Source organism: Idiotropiscis lumnitzeri, chromosome 3 (genome assembly GCF_059441095.1).
Source record: "Idiotropiscis lumnitzeri isolate Australia: NSW breed Sydney's pygmy pipehorse chromosome 3, RoL_Ilum_1.0, whole genome shotgun sequence".
Taxonomy (NCBI): domain Eukaryota; kingdom Metazoa; phylum Chordata; class Actinopteri; order Syngnathiformes; family Syngnathidae; genus Idiotropiscis; species Idiotropiscis lumnitzeri.
The window spans coordinates 2,634,189-2,653,671 of NC_142393.1; the positions used below are offsets into that span (position 1 = coordinate 2,634,189).

At 40.3% G+C, this 19,483-nt stretch overlaps 1 protein-coding gene across 2 annotated transcripts in view; it reads left to right on the forward strand.

Moving 5' to 3' along the window:
* LOC148339394 (activin receptor type-2A-like) overlaps window positions 1-19,483 on the forward strand; it is a 34,644-nt gene that overhangs the window by 4,603 nt on the left and 10,558 nt on the right. Inside the window, exons 2-5 of one of the 2 annotated variants that reach the window (XM_088289711.1) lie at window positions 9,013-9,220; window positions 11,064-11,197; window positions 14,055-14,209; window positions 17,673-17,696. In XM_088289711.1, coding sequence (XP_088145837.1) covers window positions 9,013-9,220; window positions 11,064-11,197; window positions 14,055-14,209; window positions 17,673-17,696 — 521 coding nt within the window. The remainder of the gene's footprint in view (window positions 1-9,012; window positions 9,221-11,063; window positions 11,198-14,054; window positions 14,210-17,672; window positions 17,697-19,483) is intronic. The other variant, XM_088289712.1, reaches the window with a different exon arrangement.

Sequence of the window (19,483 nt, forward strand, 5' to 3'; positions counted from 1 at the left end):
GGGGAAACCTTCCTAATTTTCAGGAGCATTGTGTTTTTTTTTTTTTTTTTTTTTGCTGGTTAATCCCAGGGACCTCAAGCAAGGGTTTAATAAACTATTGAAAAAAATGACATAACACAATTAGTTTTCTTTTTTATGTGATTAATAGTTTTTATTTCTTAAATTCGCATTGTAAATATCAGCAAACTGTATTTTTCTTCGCCTGGAAATAATTCCAGTGGAGCAATTTCAAACATAAATTTAAAGTTTGGTTCAAACTTTAAAGTTTTCTAAATGGGTTGCACGGTCATTTAGCTGTGATAAATGGATTAAATCAAAACAAACCAAGAGATGCTGCAATGTAAGAGGACATTGTGCAATTGTCAAAACTTGAAATAAAATCTGGGGACTTTATTGTTTAAATAAACAACTAATTATTGATATTATGAATATACGCAACTCCTCCTGATGTACGCTGTAACGTAACGTAATTCATGTCTGGTTTGGGTCCAGTTTAGCTGTGGAGCGTAGTGTATAATTTTCTCTCCCCAGACACTTATTAGTTTGTCTGCCACTTGCTGTATAGCTGCTATAACCAACAACAGATATTTACTCGGATGTACTATAAATAAAAAGCTAACATTAGCATACAGTATGATTTTTTTTCTTTTTCTTTTAAATCCTGAGCGAGTGTATATTCAGGTCTGCTGTAGTAGACACGAGTGTGTCCACAACGCTGCCGATATGTGGATAAAATGAAGTTATGTAACGGATGAGATTTCCATTTTGTTGCTTAATTTCTACGCTGTGTTCTTCTTCTTCTGTGTGTTGTGGCTTTGAAAGAAGCGTTGAGGTGGTCTGTCGACGAGGTGCCACGTCCATGCCCAATCAATTGCGAATATGTTTCCTTGCATTATGCACGAGGCGCCAAATGCACAGATGTACTTGTTAAGACCTGATGGAGCCACCTCCCACCGAGACCACGGGACGAGGCTCACTGTGATTAAAAACCAACGTGTGCTACAATTTCATGTACAGAAGTGAAAGCACATGTTGCCTGACTGACACATTGGTAAAATTGAATTATGTGTTGCTCTCCTTGCTTTGTTTGGCGACGTCAGGTTGACATTTGCACGTTACTTTCTATCTAGGGCAAAATTCACGGCTTCAGTTTCAGAATGCTTTTTGGACAGGATAATCACATTAACGTAGCAAGATCAAATAATCTGAGACGCAGTTAAGTCTACCTTTCTTTTAATCATGGAAATTGCATCTGTAGGATGAAGTAGGTGCTGTTTACTCCAAAGCCAATACAGGATGACCATTTGAGCAAATATGCAGGGCACTGAGGCGCATGACTCGCTTCACCGTTATCAAAATTATAATTAGATTTATTTTTAGCCTTTTGTCCCCAACCTTTACTTTGCCGAGGCGCATATTACGTTAAAACAATCCCAGCACCAAAAAGTGGATCCACAGGTTAATTATAGATCTATTATGGAAGTGTGTTAAAACTGTTTGTCTGTAACCACGTCACTGGTATAGATAAACAAAGAAAAAGTATCTGAACTGTAACATATAAAAAGAAAAAAAAAATCACTAATTATGTAAAACTTAATTTCCCGTGGCACGCCCAATCGTTAATGGTACGCTAAGGTGCACAACGCTTGGGAAGCACTTTTTTTTTTTCTAAGTGAAACTGTAATGATGCAATGGCACGCTCCTCCAGTGCGTTTATACAATTAGTGGAAGGAACAGATTACATTGTGGAGGAGACTTTGAGTCAGCAGCGTGACAGGAAAGCCACCAAGTAACAGAGAGTTGGTGTTTGTCGGGTACCTAACGTTGACCCATTCACCTTGGCAAACTCGGCGCATCGCCATGCCAAGAATGAGCACCAGACAAAGATTAGGCCTAAAATGCAAGGCCAGTCCTTTTGGAGTGTGGTTAGCACATTGGCCTGTATCGCTTGATGGAAGCCGCTTGCCTCCATTCGATGCACGCTCACTCCCCACATGCCACCGTCACACGAATTGAGCTCGCTATTCAAGTGACAACCCACGCAACGTACAAGATTGCTTCGGAATCCAGTGCAAAAATGATGATTCAATGCTCGCTTTTCCACGGCCATTCGAGTCACCTCCGGTTCCTTGCACAGACTTAATTAATTATTTACATGGAGTAGCAAGTGTATCAAGTACATTTGGCTCTATCGTGGCCACTTTGGCATTGTTTATGCAACCTATCCACTGATTCGTACCGGAGAAAGCAAAAAACGCAAAATTTCCTGGGGTCTTAATGCATATGATTTTTGAGTTTTCTTTCTGTTTATATCTGTGCAAAAAAAATTGTTTTTGTATGCAAATCAAACGGTGAACTAGAGGTGTCAAAATGAATTGCTTAATCAGCAACTAATCAATTACCAAATTATTTGACAAGTATTTTAATAATTTAGTAATTGTTCGGAGATATTGTCCAATTCCTCTGATTACTGCCTCTCATCGGTAATGTATTCTTTGATTTGTATCGTCACTTTATGAACACAGACTGATTATATTTTGAGTTGAATCAAAATAAGACATTTGTAATCATCTGCTTTTACTTAGAAAAGCAACAACTGAACAAGTAACGGTTTGTCAGTACAACATTCGTTCTTCTTGAATGATCTTGCTTGTTTTTTTAGTTGCTTTTATTCACTGAGCAATTCCAAATACACAACAAAATTTGGTTTATAAAGAGTAATTGAGGGAAAAATGCTTTGTGATACACTAATGCTAAATGAAATATTATTTGATTAATCAACGGAATAATCTATTTTAATAAATATTAGTGACTGTCCTACTCGTTACTGTACTTGAGTTCAGTGGAGTCCAAACATTCTCATCATTAAATGTGAAAAGAAGAGAGAAAAAAACAATCAAAGTGGACAAAGAGTTCTGACCGTTTTGTCTCTAATTTAGTGCTCTTTAGGGTCTCTTAAGATGCTTCATTTAAGTGTTTTGGATAAGCGGGTGTGTATGTGGTTGTGTGTGTGCGTGCGTGTGTACACGTGCATGTACAGACACGTGTATGGTTCGTCCACACCTTCCAATGTATTGTTTCCCAAGAGTAGAAGTCCGTTGCTGTAATTAAGGCTGCTTTATGTGGTTGGGGAGTGCTTGGAGGGTTTCCTTCCGACTGTACATTCATCGGGTTCTTGTTTCAAACTCTATACGTTGTATCTCCATTCCTTTCCTGGGTTTGCGTTTACATGGACACATTAATTCGGATTAAATACCCGATTGGAATAAAAATCTTTGACATGCCCACCCTATTATTCGGACCCGACCAAGCCCATCCCGATCAAGATTTAATCCTGAATGAGAGGGATGTCGATTGATAAACCGACCGGCACGCTTGAAAACACTTATTCCGAAATGTCATACCAAACTGCCTTTATCGCGCGTCTTGTTATGGTGACACGGAAGTCGCTACGGCTTCGTCCTCCACGACAAATTCCGGCATATTTGGTCAATATGCGCATGTTAAAATAATTTGTTCCAGTCAGAAGTGTGATGCATGAACTTCGACGAGACAGTGCTGAATTTGAATGCTTTTCTTTGTTGTTTAGGAAATTAAAAAATTACCCCCCTCATTCATATTTTTAAGTTGCAAACTGTAAGAAATTACCATGAACTCAAAGACTGCGTACTGTTAAATGACGATTGAATGATTTATTTATTTCTTTATTTTGGGTTGGGTACTATATTTATATCTGATTTCCAAAATGCTAAGCAACTTGAATGTCCGAGAGAGTTGTATTGCTCTTTATGGTACACTAATTTAGGTTAAGAGTAATCATCTAGTTTATTCTCTGCCTCTTTATTGCCAAAAAAGTGCATGCAATATGATCAGCCATGAAAATCAAACGTGGCAGCAGTTAAAATCCTATTTTATTGAGAAAAACAAATATGAAAAAAAAGATATTGATATTGGGTGAAAACAAAAATAGTCGCATCATTGTGAGTAGTTTTCAAGCTGAACCCACATCATCTCAAATGCACGCACACGGGTATAAATAGTGTGTTTGATGGCTTCCGTGTTGTGCCTCCCTCCCACCTGCTCCCCTCTTCACTCATTGGCTGTCCGATGAAGACAAATGGCCTGTGCTGCCTGCAGGCGGATGATACAGCAACATTACAGCAAATTCAATACACACTTCAGCTTTAAGCCCGAGTGGCACTTAACACACCCTTCAAATGAATCCAAACAATTTAAACAGGGGGGGCGGCGATGCAGGTCCTTCGCCAGCACTCGTAAACATAACAAGGCATTTTGAAAGGCTCATCTTGAGAAAAATGTTTGGAATGTGGCGGCTATTTGCAGTTCATGACGCACAAGTGACACGGGGATACGTGCTCCCTCACCAAACTGCTGCCGTTCACGTTAAGGGACGTAGGCGCTCCCATGACCTGTCCGGTGTCCTCCCCATCAGCGCTTATTGAAGCTGAGAGCAACGGGCATTTGTCGCTGCAGCATACCAGCGGGGGATTAAAGGGATTGAATTCAGTCGCTGAGTATGGTGCTTTTTAATGCCCCCTCTCCCCATGGCCGTGGAAAGAGTGCAGCCTTTGTAACCGGCAAGCCCACCCAGCCACTCACTGCTGCCGTGTTACAACACCATCTGATATCAGCCATCGGTGTGGTTACTGTAACGCAGTGATAGACCGATTATCAGCCGGGCCGATTATCGGGGCCGATATTTGGCATTTTGCCGATTATTGGCACCTGCCTTTTTTTTAACTTTCAAGGCCGATAAATTAAATGCTGGTTTATTTTGGCTTGCTGTAGCACACTTCTCTCTCTCTCTCTCTCTCTCTCTCTCTCTCTCTCTCTCTCTCTCTCTCTCTCTCTCTCTCTCTCTCTCTCTCTCTCTCTCTCTCTCTCTCTCTTTCTCTCTTTTGTGCTGGTGGCCCTGCCTGCAGAAGCAGATTGGCCCGCCCACAGCACCATCTGATTGGCTCCTTGTAGCAGCCAATCAGCAGTAAGTTGCCTGTTTACTTTTTCACCTCACTATGGGAGAGGCCCCATAGGAAGGTAAGGCAAAAAACTTGGGCGAAATTTTAATAAATGTCAGTCTAGTACAACTCATAACTAATACAAAACAAAAAACCAAAAAACGGGAACCGGTAGTGGTGCGACGAATGACAATAGCCCTCGGCTAATTTCCTTTGCAAGTTGTAATATTTTTAATGCACTTGTGTATTGTTTACTGAGCATGATCATCAAGTATTGTCAAGCATTTTTGCTAATATTTAGCAATTTATACAATGCAATGAGAGGAAAAACAGTGATTTTCTTTTCCATTCACAAATGAGCACAACTGGATTTTTTTGTAACAATGTGGCTGCTTTTAAAACTTCCAATAAAAAAAAAAAAAAAAATTAAATATGTGAATTATTTTGATGAGGATCTTGTGGATTTTTGAGTTGTAACTCCTGCATGGCAGAATGAGGTGAAATGGGATGTTGTACTGTCGTGATGAGACTTTGGCATCTGCTTTATATCTTTGAAGGCAGCGAGAATGTTATGAAGCGAGGTCGTCATATTAAGGGACAGTTGCATATCGGATATCTTTGTTTCACAAAGATCATTTCAACTTTAAAACGGTTTAATTCTGGACTATATATGGAATTCTGTGGGAAACACTGCAGCTATGATTTCTTATTTTGCGGGGACATTGCGTCCAATCACAGATTGTGCTTAGAATGCAAAATATTGACCGATCCAATACAGCCAATCAGATCATTGGAAAGTCTACCAAAAATATTTTCATGTATCACAGCCGTTCTAATGCACATAAAGTGCAATTTCTGTAATTCCATGTTTATATTGATGCTGAGAGTGCATTTTAAGTGAGTTGCTACCAACATTCCTGCCTATTTGATAACTCAATTCCTATATGCCTGACAGAGCGATTTTATTCTGTTTTTCTTTTTGCTGATAATTTGACAACACGAAAGGCCTTTTTTAAAATAAATTGTAATTCATACAGCACATCCATTTGGTTTCAATAAAAGATGAAGGAATTAAGTAAGACTGTCATTTATTTAAAGGCTTATTACAAATACGGTTTCAAAAGTCATTAGTAGTCATATAGTAAGGCAGAAAAAAAAGACATTTCTATGAAAATGTCCTTCGGTTCAAGAGCCATATAAAACTGGATCTGAGGCCTCTGGAAGCCAATTGAATCATGTAGTGGCAAGAGATTCCCATCCCATGTCATGCTCAAAATATTGACCATTTTTTTTTAGGCTGACTTTAATATTACTATTGTGTGTTTTTTTTGTGTTCTTTTTAAATTGTTGTGATCTAACAAAGACAGATTTAAGAATATACTACAGTAGTTATCAGGAGTGTGACAAAAAAAATGAACCAGAAAAATTGATTCAAAAGATGTGAGTCCAATGGAATCGTTCCACTTTAAAATATCTTGGTGCGTATTAAATTGTCTTTTATGAGATGAGTTGAATCTTTGAAGGGAATGCCACATTTACAGGACTGACAAGTTCAGAATTTTTCTTTCCCAATATTTAAAATGAAATGTTTTTTTGTGGTTATAAAGATTTCTCATTGTTCCCCTTCAATTCATTTCATTTCATTTCGCCAGTTCTACCTGGATTTTTGCGCGGGTCGGCCCGTTCCCTATCCCCCCCGCGGATAATGGCGGTCGACTGTACACTCTGTCCGACTGAGCCATCGACTATTGAATCGTAATTCCGCTGAATCAAATCGAATCGAATCATTCAACTTCAAAATGAGACATGGAAATCCATGCATTGAGTGCCAATGAAATTTTATTGAAGCGATACGCATCCTTAATATTTATCTATTTTCACAGTCTTGAGGATGAACAGTAAACAGTCCATCATATTCTATTGATCCGTGTGAATTCTAAATAGTTTTGATTTCCCCCCTTTCAAAGTTGCATTTCGGCTGTTTTATTTTATAAGCTTTCTGGTGCAAGAAAAAGAGAGATGGAAAAGTGAAAGCAGGAAAGGGTTCAGATTTAGGCCATGACCCGATGGTTGGGGACCCCTCATGTAAACAACACTTCAATTGGAGTAAATTTGGCTTTCAAAGCTCTGTAAATATTCGAGTGTTTATACGAGTTTGAGTTAAATAAAGTCCGTCCAATATATTGCACGCTCACTAGCGGCGGCATCTTTTTCAGCAGCCTCCTGTGAGTTAAGAAGTGGGTTTGCTGTTTAATTGTTCCCTGATTCAAAGTTGCAGCTAAAGTAGGTCACAGTTCACCTCATTAAATCTCATATTTGGAGGAATGAATGGTGCCTGTTGGTCAATTTGACTCCAGGCTTTTGAGCAATTGCACCTTTTTATTTCGGGATTGTGCATGACTATTGCTATTGATGCAGAACAAAGAATGGCTTCTTTTTCAAGGCAAGACATGAAACGAAGCATCTCCAAAGCAGTTTAGTCACTTGGTCTGAATTACTCACGATGCTGCAGCTGACCTTTCACCGTTTGCACCATCCCTGCTCACACAAGCTGCCATTTGCTTAATCACACTTGGAGATGAATTGGCGCGATGCAGCTTCTTTTCTCCTTTCCTTGTGCGGCTTCTCCAACTTGGACCTTTCTCATTGACTTGAGTTTTCTCATTCATGGCTGGACGTCCTATCGTATGTCCTTGCTCAATCAGGCCAGACATGATCTGCTTTAGACGACTCTGAGCTGCTCTTCGTGGCTCGAGGATTGATTTCCTTGCCTTATGTCGGCCCTGCTGCCGCCACTGCCTAACCACCTTTGCTACACTGTGCTGGGGGCAGAAGACCAAAAATGTTTTTATTACATTTTTATCTAATTATTTTTTTCATTTATTTTTGCAACATTTTATTCCATAAGCTCGATCAGCCTCAACGGGTGGTCTTCATAGAAAATAGAAAATTACAATTTAAATTTATGAGACAGAAAAATTAAAGGTAAAAATATTTTTGAATTATTTTTTTCTGATTAATTTTAACTAGTTTGAACCCAAAGCATTAGCAACCCCCCAAAATAGAAACAAAAAAAAAAAATGGACACAGCACACATTTCTCCCCCTTTTCGATTTTCCTTAGTATTAATAAAGCTTTAAATTTTTTGGAAGATTTTCAGGAGTAATCAAGTAGTTTACTTTAGTAATGTAGTTGTGGGATCCTCAGCTCTTGTGAACTTCCTTGTGTTGAGGTGAAATACCTTTTTCTAATTGGCACATGGCCTGGGTTAAATTAACCAACCAGGCATTGAAGAAGAATTACTGTGCGGGAATGTGCGAACATATTTTTGCCATCTTGTAATTAGATCATAATAAACCAGTCAGAATTAGAGGTAGGCTGATCTTTTTTTTTTGTTTGTTTTGTTTTTTAATCGATGATTAGTAGCCAAGGAGGCTGATAACTGATATTTGGAGCTGATATTCATTTTCCGTAAAAAGGAAAATATTGGCGTCAAAATCAGAAAGGAAATCAAAACTTTGTTGAAATGTCTTTACACAAATGTTTTTTGAACTTTTTTTGTAGAATATTATTGTTATTATTATACATTTTTGCCAATGTACATTTTCTAGCAAAATATATATAGATATTTGGAAACACTAAGTGATATGCATTCATCTATTAAATTTCTGTGATATATTTTACATATTTGTCAACCAGTATCATTATTTTAATTGTCAAGGACAAACAAAATGCGAGCATTTTTTTTCATTCGCTCTATCGTTTCCCCCAAATGCAAATAGAATAATTTTGTTAGTTTGTAGTCAAGTTTGTCTGCTTTGATGCGTGCAAACACAGATTTGGTCAGAGGTTCACACGACCGTTTAAAACGGGCATTTTCCTTTCATAAACTTTAAAATGCGCATGAAATAATAAAACGGCATGACTTGATCTCATTTTGACGTCCTTTGCCCATGCAAGGAATGTGAAAAGCAAATTTGATTTGTGAAAATCAGATTGATGAGATTTGCACTTTTGTGGCCTTGATTTTTGCCAGGCGCAATCCTGGGACGTTCGGAGACGCAGGAGTGCAGCTACTACAACTCAAGCTGGGAAAAGGAACGTACCAACCGCAGCGGCATTGAACCGTGCTATGGCGATAAGGACAAGAGGCGGCACTGCTTCGCCACGTGGAAGAATATTTCTGGCACCGTGGAGATAGTCAAGCAGGGCTGCTGGTTGGACGACATCAACTGCTATGACAGGTATGCTCCGGGAAATGAAAAGAAAGCAGATGTACTTCAGTCAATTTTCGATTCATTTGCTCTGACATGAAAAGACCAGCGCATGAAAACAACGGTTATACTGTAATTCTCTCCATTTTTTTCCCACCTCTGTGAAGTTTGAAATGGCACAGAATGCTGTGACGTTCTTTTCGAGTCATGGGCTCAGCCGAGAGAGTAACTGATGTTAATAGCTATGAAATCCAGTCGTTTGTTCTTGAGTCCGACATCACTTTGTGTTTCCTGGTGGCTAGCGAATTTGCGGTCAATATAGATTTGGAACGCTAGCTGAGACGGCGCCGCCTTGCCTCCCTGGAGAGTCCACTGCAAGTTGAGGGCGGCTGCCACTTCCTCCATCTTATCTGATGGCTATGAGAGTGTGAAAGGCAGAGTAAGAATTTTAGATTTTAGGAGTGTTCTGTATTGTATCGAGGAACGGAAATGTGTTGGCACGTCAAAGGGCGGACCCATTTTCGGGAATTCATGCCATGCTGCAGCCTACGTGACATCCTGTACAATTCAGCCCCTCCACAATTATGCTGATTGTTTTTTTTGTTTTTTTTGTTTTTTTTACTGAGCCCACCAAAACGCCTTCCGAAATTGGCTTTGTCCTTATCAGAGGTACACAATAATTAAAGATAATCGGCCCAGTAATTATCGTGCATATATGAGGAATTACGTCATCATATTAATAAGCATCATTACTTAAAGAAAAAAAAACATTTGCTCAGATTAAAGAAACAAATCCAATATTGAAGACGTGCTCCTTACTATCGAATAGGCCCGTCGTCGACTGTCCACCTCCGAGCTCGCTCAGCGTCGCTCATAACATAGCGTGGGCCGTGTGGGACTTGTCGGTGAGCAAATCCAGTGCGTAAACGTGCATTGAGCTCACATTAAACATTGATTTTTGTGGGATTTCCTCGCTGTTTTTGAGGAAGTCATTTTGCATGCCATTTGCACCAAATGCTCTACAAACACTCCATCAGGGGGGGAATGAAATTGACGCCCTTCAACGCAACAAATTTTAACAGCAGCTTAAAAGTTTGTCATTTTTTCGACGGTGTTGTGAAAGTTTACGTTTTTGAAATTCCAGCCACTAAAACCCCGGAGGCTATTTTCCATCGCTGCCAGAGATGAACTGAAGGCTAAAGTGATCTGTGATCTCATCATGGAAATGAAGGCCACTTGATGCCGAACCATCATTGACGATACTGACTTATGTCTGCTAATCATCACAGTTGGCGCGGCGGCTTGTACTTCGCGACCGCCGTTATTTCTCGGCTGTACTTTGAAAGTTTACCACCAAATTACGAGGCGACGCACTTTTGCGTACACTGATCGGTGGAAATCAGGACACAAGATGTTCGCAATGTTGACTTTGCTAGGATGCTAGGTCTGGCCGCGCAGTGGCACGATGAAAACTTCAAGCTTTATCTGACCGTGCTGTTTGCAGTGCGGTAATCATTGCTGTTGTACAATTTCGTCCTGTGGCACGGCTGAGTCTATCTGCACTCATTTATATGTGCACACCATTAGAACACGCTGAGTGGCTGGAGTTGACATTTGATCAAATATTTTCTTTGAAAAATAATTAACTGGTAATTCTGAAAACAGATCCTTTTTTTTTGTTTGTTTTAATAGTAATGGTGTCATATTTGGTTAGGATCTTTTGTATTTCTTTCCTTCTGGTTTACACAAACTACAGTTAACCCAATTGTAAAAAAACATAACAAAAACAAAGAAATGTTGTTTTGAGTAACAGGATTTTTTTGGTATCGACTTGTGTACTGTATCTGTTTTAATTTGTCTTTGTTTTCTGCAGCAATGAGTGCGTGGAGAGGAAGGAGAACCCCGACGTTTTCTTCTGCTGCTGTGAAGGCAACATGTGCAACGAGCGCTTCCTCTACGCACCTGATACAACCCCGCAAAGCGACACGCACCAGTCAACAGCCTACAGTATGTACTGTCAACATGCACACGCACGCACACAATGTCATGTCAATAATGGTCATTTACTTAGTCAGGAATCGTTGATACTTATATTTAAACAAAGTTGAATGCTCTTGAATGTTTAGAAAGTCATGAATTCAGCGTTTTATTTGCACTCAGCAAACATTACCAAAGGCTCGCCTTTATTTTATATACACTTTTGACTTTTGTGAAATGCGTGTGATTAGCGGCTGGGTTGATTTCTAGAAATTTCAGAGATTCGCAAAGTAATCATTAATTTATTTTGTCGTTGTGCACAATTTATCATCTGTTTGATCGGACATTCAGTACGATCCAATCAACTTCAAAATCCAAAAGATATTGTGAAATACATAAACACGTTCACCTTGAGAGCATGGATGTTTGCAATTTGTGGGTGGCCCCCGTCATTTGATACCTAAAAAATGTTTATCCAGTTTGCAGAGCATATTTTGCCGTCAGCTGACAAAATGTTGTCATCTGTTTTTAACCTTTAAAAAAAAAACAACAATGTTTTGACTGCACCATTCTTGTGCAAACCTGTCCCGCTGCAAATGTAAACTCACCGTTTCCTGTCCCCACACGCTAAGGAGCACCGCACTTATTCACGTGTCTGCTTCAGTTTATGTAAACTTCACTCCGTCATACATGATCGTGTTCATTAGAAATTTCCTGATCCGTGGCATTTGACTAGTTACTCTGCACACTTTCTTAACCAGTTGTCCGCCACCTGCCAGGTGGCAAACAAACATGGTTATGGCTACATTTAAGTTGCACCATGTAGTGGGAGCCAGAAGTCGCTCAGTGGACTGATAAGTCCTGTCAAGTAATAATCCATAATTTTTAAAGTTTCATTTTGCACTGATAATCTTATAAATTGGGTGAAAATTAGTGCCGGAACATGACAGCTGTTTTCCGTAAATGTATCATTTTGGCCATAATCGTGTAGCCCTACTCAAAACCGTAAGAACCCATTATCAAATATGATCCCTTAAAAATCCACAGAGTATGGGGCAAACACTATTTCTCTTGTGCCAGATGGCGGCTGTCATTAAAAATGGTATCAGGAACGTCTGCATCCAGGTTGGGTGTGCGTGTGCGTGCCGTGTATCCTCGGTGGGTGACTCATTGCGTCCAGATGTCAGTGGGCACAGTATTGGCGACCCTTATAATGTCATTTTTTGAGGTGGTGCGCCGTGTCAAAAGTTTGAGAACCACTGCTGCACTCTGTTTATTCGAGCCCCCTCCATGTGCGTTGTGCACCCCCTGCAATGACGATGGCGGTCAAAGTGTCTTAACAATGACGCCGAAAGTCCGATGTGGCTGACAACATGTGACGGAAGGACGGGCACGACCAGCAGGCACCACCCTGCTCCTGCAGGGGTCAGACACAGTTCAGAGCTCTGTTATTTTTGGCGAGAGGATTAAGTGATGTCACAAGATGGATTTGCTCGTCCTGCTGCGTGCATGTGTGTGCATGCATTTAAATTCCCCCTTCAAAGGTTTTGGAACAGCGAGGACAATCCTTTCATTGTTTCTGTCGACTGCTCATTTGAATCTGACGTGTGAGACGTTTCAGTGTTGATTTTCATTTGATTTTGTTGTAGATCTGATTCACAACTTCAATGATAGCTCTTTTTTATATTTTTTCATCCACCCGTTTGCAATGCTTGCAAAACCATTGAAATGTGTGTTTTGATTCCCAGATGTGCCCTATGACGTTGATTATTCAAACACGACTGGGCACTGAATGGCCACACGTTCAGGTTTTGGTTTGGTTGTCCAACCAACATTAAAACTGGAGATCTAGCAAAGGTTTAAAAACTGCAAAACAGCTGACAAAGTGAAAATCATTCTGAACAATTGGATGAAGAGTAACAGTGACACTTTTGATTTCGATTTATTTTATTATGATTTATTTATTTGTTTGTTGTTTTTTTCCCATTGCGAGAGCTGTAAAGAAGCCCCCAAAACAATTGCAACAAGCGCCAGAGGACGGGCAGGATGGCTTCACAATCAATGGTTTGCAGAAGACTTCATGAACAAAAGTGCACAGGCCACAGCAGATGATGACCCATCAGCAAAAAAAAAAAAACGGGATGGCAAGCTCCAAGACGAGCTTCGTGAATTGATGAGACAAAGATGAACTTTTAATTAAGTGATGGAAAGTTTGGAGAAAGAAAAGATCTGCTGATAATCGGAAACATCTGTCACGCTCAGTGTCTGTATTGCCAGGGCTTGCCCTTACATTGCTTCCTCTGGGGCGTGATGATGTAACTCATTTTGGGCAACGGAAAGATGAACTCAGAAATGCAGAAAAAAATTCTGTGCTGCAAACTAAACTGAATGCGATATGCTTACTAGTGGAGCTATGACCCAGAAAGACAATTCCAAAAACACCAAAGGAGTTCACCTGGGACGGAGCTTTGCTCTCCAGATCTGAACCATATAGAGTATGCATTTTACCTGTTATGCAAAGAAGTTGCGGTTAAAGTCGAGAAAAACATTAGAATGGAAAATGGCAGAGGTTTGGTGATATCAATGGGTGACTTGCTGTTTGTCCGCATGAAATTTGCCTAAAATTTCAGCGTTCGCTGAATAACTAAATATGCATTCTTATAAGTGATCAGGCGCAGATGTCATGAGAACTGACTTTTTGATCTCCAAATGTTTTTGTCTACCGCTCAAGTAACGCAATTCGCCCTCACTGTTCTAATAAATTTGGAGGGCGGTGTGCACTTTGCGCAATAAATATGTTTATTTGGCTCACAATCACAGAAGATGTGGTACATTGTCCTTCCAGGCTGATTGTCCAATAAAATGTTTGTTATTCCTTTCCTTGCAGCCACATCCAACCCCTTTTCCCAGAAGCCTCAGCTCTTCAGCACTCTGCTTTACTCCCTCGTTCCCATCATCGGATTGGCCGCTGTCGTCCTCTTCTCCTTCTGGATGTGGCGACACCACAAGTTGGCGTATCCGGCAGCCCTCGTCCCGACACATGTAAGGAAACAAGAAGATCGTGCACACGCACACTGGGCTTCATCAGCCTTGGCTCGCGTCATCTTCATCGCTCATCCTCACTTTGATCTCGGTTAGCCTCCATGGCGGAGCTGCCTGCTGTGTTTTGAATGAAAAGTGGTTGAAGCGCATCTTGCTGGGCCAGCAGCAGGGGACAAGAAAAAGCACGCAGCGCCGTCATTGTATGGAAGAGAAGTCGAGGGGCCTCTGCATTATTGATGATGCTTTATATAGGCAAACAAAACTAAACACAGAAGCGCTCACAGCACTGCCTTGGAGAGTAGCGGTGGTGGGTGGATCGTGTGGGAGAGGGAGAGAAGAGAGACGTGCAGTTCTCTCAGTTTAGTGCTTGAATCTACACGGGGCTAAAGCGTAGTAGACCACAAATACGAGCACGGTATGGAAAATAAATACATAATACGTTATCCGGAAAGATTTGACAAGAAAATACTTGAAATAAGAGAACAGGATTTCAAGAAAAGGATAGGAGCGCCGCGGTAGGAGGTAGAAATATTTTGGCGCAATGAGGCGCCACTTTTCGATCTCTTCATTTCATGGACCTGTCTACTAAAGATCACGTAACATCATTTGTTCGGATATGTATGGCTGAGCGTTCATTATGCAGACTCATCGCATTCGTTGTACATATCTGATTTATATCCACATACGAAAGAGGTCCAGGTCGGATTTAGGAAAATCTGAATTGTACTGTTCACACTGCATGAATAAAAAAATCAGATGCATGTCGCATTTGGGCAAAAGAAAAAATCGGAATTGGGCTGCAGTGTGAACGAAACCTAAAAGAGGAAAATGAGTTCACAGTAATTGATGTCGTAGTCATCTTGTACGCTTTACTAGAACTTCACCTACTTAACTCTTGGAAAGCCACTGAAACAAATACCGTTGGCGTAGTTATTCTGTCTTCAAGAGCTTGTTTTTAGAGATTGATTCGACTTTAAGGCGGCAGCAGGAGAGGAGATGACCAACTTTTAAAGCTACTTTTCTGCACTTAAAAATACAATTTTATATATTGGATACCGATCACATTATTTTAAGAGTATCGGTATGAGGTGTACAGTGTCAGATTTATTTATGACAAAATAATCCCTAGCTAAATATACATTGCCAAAATAGAGCAGGAAAAGCTTTGTGTTCTACTTCACTTTGTCACGCTTTGGGTCTGTGTGGCGGCGTGAAAACCACAGCGCAGAAAACCACAACCACAAGTGCAAAAAACAACATGTTTGCTTGATATTTATTTCTTTATTTCTTTTTAGCTCTATCAAATGCGGCCTCGCCCATCACTGTGTGAATGAATGAATTCAATGACCATGTACGATACTAATTTTGTTACGGCACTAAGTAGAAGTTTGTTTTTTTTAAATTAGATCGTTGTTAGTTTGTCCTTTACCACATATAATCATCTAATATAATAAGATTGTATGTGTTTCCTGCTAGCTACTGCAAAAAAAAATATTTTAGCCATGTATAAGGTATCACGTTGGGATTCCTTTGTCAGAATGAAAAAAGGTTGGGACAATTTGATGGACTATTTCTGTATCAGTACTATCAGCAGATTCTCAAAATCAGACAACATGGACTGATAGATAGATACATAGATAGATACAACATATTCAAGATGTCACTCATCGCAAAGGTTTTGAAAACTTTCCGTTCAATTTTGTGAAAATAAAAAATCATTGGTAGAGCCCCGGGCACTATTAAAAATACATTAAATTAAGAGTCGTTCCATACTTAACACAAAGTCATGAAAGCGTTATTGATCCCTCCATTTAATGCTCAACCATATCCCTTTAAGTTGCTCTTTAATGCTCGTCCAAAGACATTGAACTAATTGAGGACCCTTTTTCCTGCCGTTCAACGTGTCAACACATTTAAAACAGTTTGTCAAAACGAGCCATAATTACTGCCTGTGAATAATTCATCAGCGTCTTCATCATCACTTTATGGAACAAGTTTTGCTAGCTCAGCAAAATAGCCGCTACGCTAATCTATAGGCTTCATAACAGTATGGCAGCGATACTCAACGTTTTGGATCGTTTTGTTCAACTGTTTTTGTTTCCTTTTCCCTGAATTAATGGACAGCTGTGGTGTCAACTGCAGTTCGTTTTCTTTGCCTTTAACTACGTCTATAATGAAAAGCGAAAGGAAAGTGATGCGTGGCTACCAGTTGATGTCAATATATTAATATGCACTCAAGAAAACCCAACTACATCATTAAACCGATAGGAATTCCTCTGGCATCTTGAAGACTTCCGTTGATCAAATATTGGGGTTCACGTTTCCTGCCTCTGACTGATCGCCAAACCTCCTTTGTCCAAATAATTCGAAATAATCGCTGACGTCGGGCCAAAAGCTCCTCTGTCACAACTTAGTAAATGAGATATTTGTGTCCGCATATCTATACTTCTGCTTAACCCGCACCACACACTTGAATGTGATGTTATTTGTGCAGTGCAAATTATTAACCCATCTAGTGTCAAGCTATTTCTTAGACCAGTTCACTTGTAGCGAGTAGCATCCACATCTTCTCCGTTTGTGCATCATTGCCACCTTTGTGTTGTGGATTCGCTCAAGATTGGATTGACCAATTAAAAAGCAAAGTGTGGAAAAACAGCTGAGAACAAACTGTCAGTCTCCAGATTGTGTGATCATGGAATACTTGAAGGGAAAAAGCTGTTGCCAAAAACAAGCCCATCCGGTTTGAAATGCACAAAGCAGAATAGTCGTTTCTTCATGGACCGCATACTTGCCATCAGGCCTCCGTTTTTCGCACGCATGTGTGGCAAACTGGAATGGATCGTCTCAACATACAGATTTTTACAGCCGAGAGACTTTCAGCACTTCGCCATGAATGTGCGCCCTGTTTTCAACATTAGCTGTTTTCGATTCTCTATTCCTTTTCTTAGAACGACCACGATTCTTGTGTGGGTGCCAGTTGGCAGGAATTTTGCATATCGTTGATAACTTTCTTTCTTCGGTCTTAAAAGATCATGGTGCTTGGTTTCCTCTCATTTTGTTTGCGAGACAAACACTGCAAACATTCCTGAAGTCAAGTGTGAAGCTTCGTTCCAGATTTTGGCGTATCATCGGCGCAATCTGCTCAAAACCGAAAAGCTCCAGATGACCGACGTCAGCGATTCTGAGATTCTCATTGCTTTCTTGTGTCTTGACCTAATCACGGCTGCATGCTTTTTTTTTTCTGCCTAACATTTTGACGATGTCATCTAGCATTGCTGTCATGCTAATCTTGCCTTTGGTTTCCTGTTAAGTATACCATAAATGTTGCAGACATGGCAAAGTTGGTGTGAGAGGCAGGAAGAAGTCCGTCCATCATCCGCTACCTTCAATCTCTTTCCATCCTCTAACGGACATAAAATACCACTAATTTCTCTGTTTGCTTCTTATGTTCTTTTTCATAAAGCACCCCTTTCACATTATGGTGGAGGTAAGAGCAGTTCAATTGTAGTTGAAACATCATTAATTTTTCCCCTCCTTTGGGTTCAGTATGAATTCTCCACTTCAGTCCCGGCTGTCATTTTCTTATTCTCTTCACTTTGCCACAGCATCTTGTTCATTCAGCACATTTCTGTCTGTTGATGTTTTTTTTTTTGTTTTCAAATATATATTTATATTTTGCTGCCTGGGTCTATTGCACGCGTGAATGTCTTTTGTGTTTCCTGCTGAAACAATATTGTGCATGGTGGACTCCGGCTCCACAATGCAGCCCTGCCCCACAACCCCAATGCCCCGCCCCCTTCTTTTCATGTGAACGTCCATGTGTGATGTCATAACATGTTATGTAAAATAATAAATAAAATCCGCTCCACTGATGGCCAGTTCGCTGCCTTTCCCATGTTGAGAAAACAAATTTGCTATTTTAAACTTCAGGATGAACCTAAAACAATAAAATTTCACCTTCTGTAAACTTTTGAATGCACATGTCCGGCGGCCGTTCAATGCTTTTGTATTTTTTTTTTCGTTCTCCAACAAAAAGCTCATTGGTCAATTCACAACAGCTTTTTGACCCATAACAAAATTTCCCCTGGAAGCTAAATACCCCTTAACTTTTTGTGCGGACCAAGCGTGTATAAGTGCCACATGAAGGAAATACCAGTCTGACTCGATGAGTGCACGTGAGATGTCCGATTGTGCGCCGACCGAGCATTTTGCACCTCGACTGGCTGCAGTGGCGCTCTCAGAGTGGGCAGCAGATTCAGTGACTGCTGATTGACACCTTGTTTGACCCTCTGCAGAGACGGTCTTTCTTTTTAGAACATTCCAACTCAATAATAGAGGTGCCGTTGGGTTTTTAACTGGAAACAGAACGTCGTCACGATTGAATCTTGAAAGGTTCAGAAGTCTCTCTCTGATCCTTTTTTTTAATTCCTGGCTGGACTTCCTCGAGCACAATAGATATTCAGCTTTTGTTAACATAGATATGGTGCAGGCAGAACAAAATAGGTAGCCTTGCGCTACAGTTTTGTCTAATATGGATTCAGAATTTCAGGGAGCATTTTCACAAACGCTCACACAAAGACACGGTTGATAGCGGCTGTTTTTTTTTTTTGTTTCTTTACCTTCAGACGTTATTGAAACGGTTCCCCACTTATGCTGAGTTTACAACCCTGAACAGTCATAACATGCCAGACCCCTACTGAACTGTCTCGTGCAAAAGCCTTTTTTTTTATCCTACTTATATTTCCGTTGAAATGTGTTATCCAGCTCAGTAATCTTGAGCGACGTAACAACGTAACAGCGGCCTTGTGTTCTACAATGCGCACAGAGGACTTTAAGACACGTTTTTATGGCAAAACAATATTGCTGTGTAAACGATGGGCCTTAGCAGCACGTTTCAGACAAAAATATTTTGAAAGGTTAAACACAGCAACTCCATTTGTGAATTGGCCCGATTGTTGTTTTTGTTTCACGGCAGAATTTCCGGAATATATATTATCAAATGAATGTTTTTTGTTTTTTTTTTGTATTTTGTGTCTTAGTTTTTCCAGACTTAATGTATGCAAGATATCCGCAGCGTTTTGTCTGGAGGTGATTTTGGTTTGCTGAGCCTCGCCCCTCACCGCCCGCTCAAGCAGCCTTGGATTGACAATCTTGCACTTCCACTGCACGAACACAATGGTAGAGCGGATCCGGTTGGCCTCAGGCTTTTGAAACTTGCCCTTGCTTATCGCGCAAGCCCCTCTGTTCAAGTATAAACAGGAACACTGCCGGTGT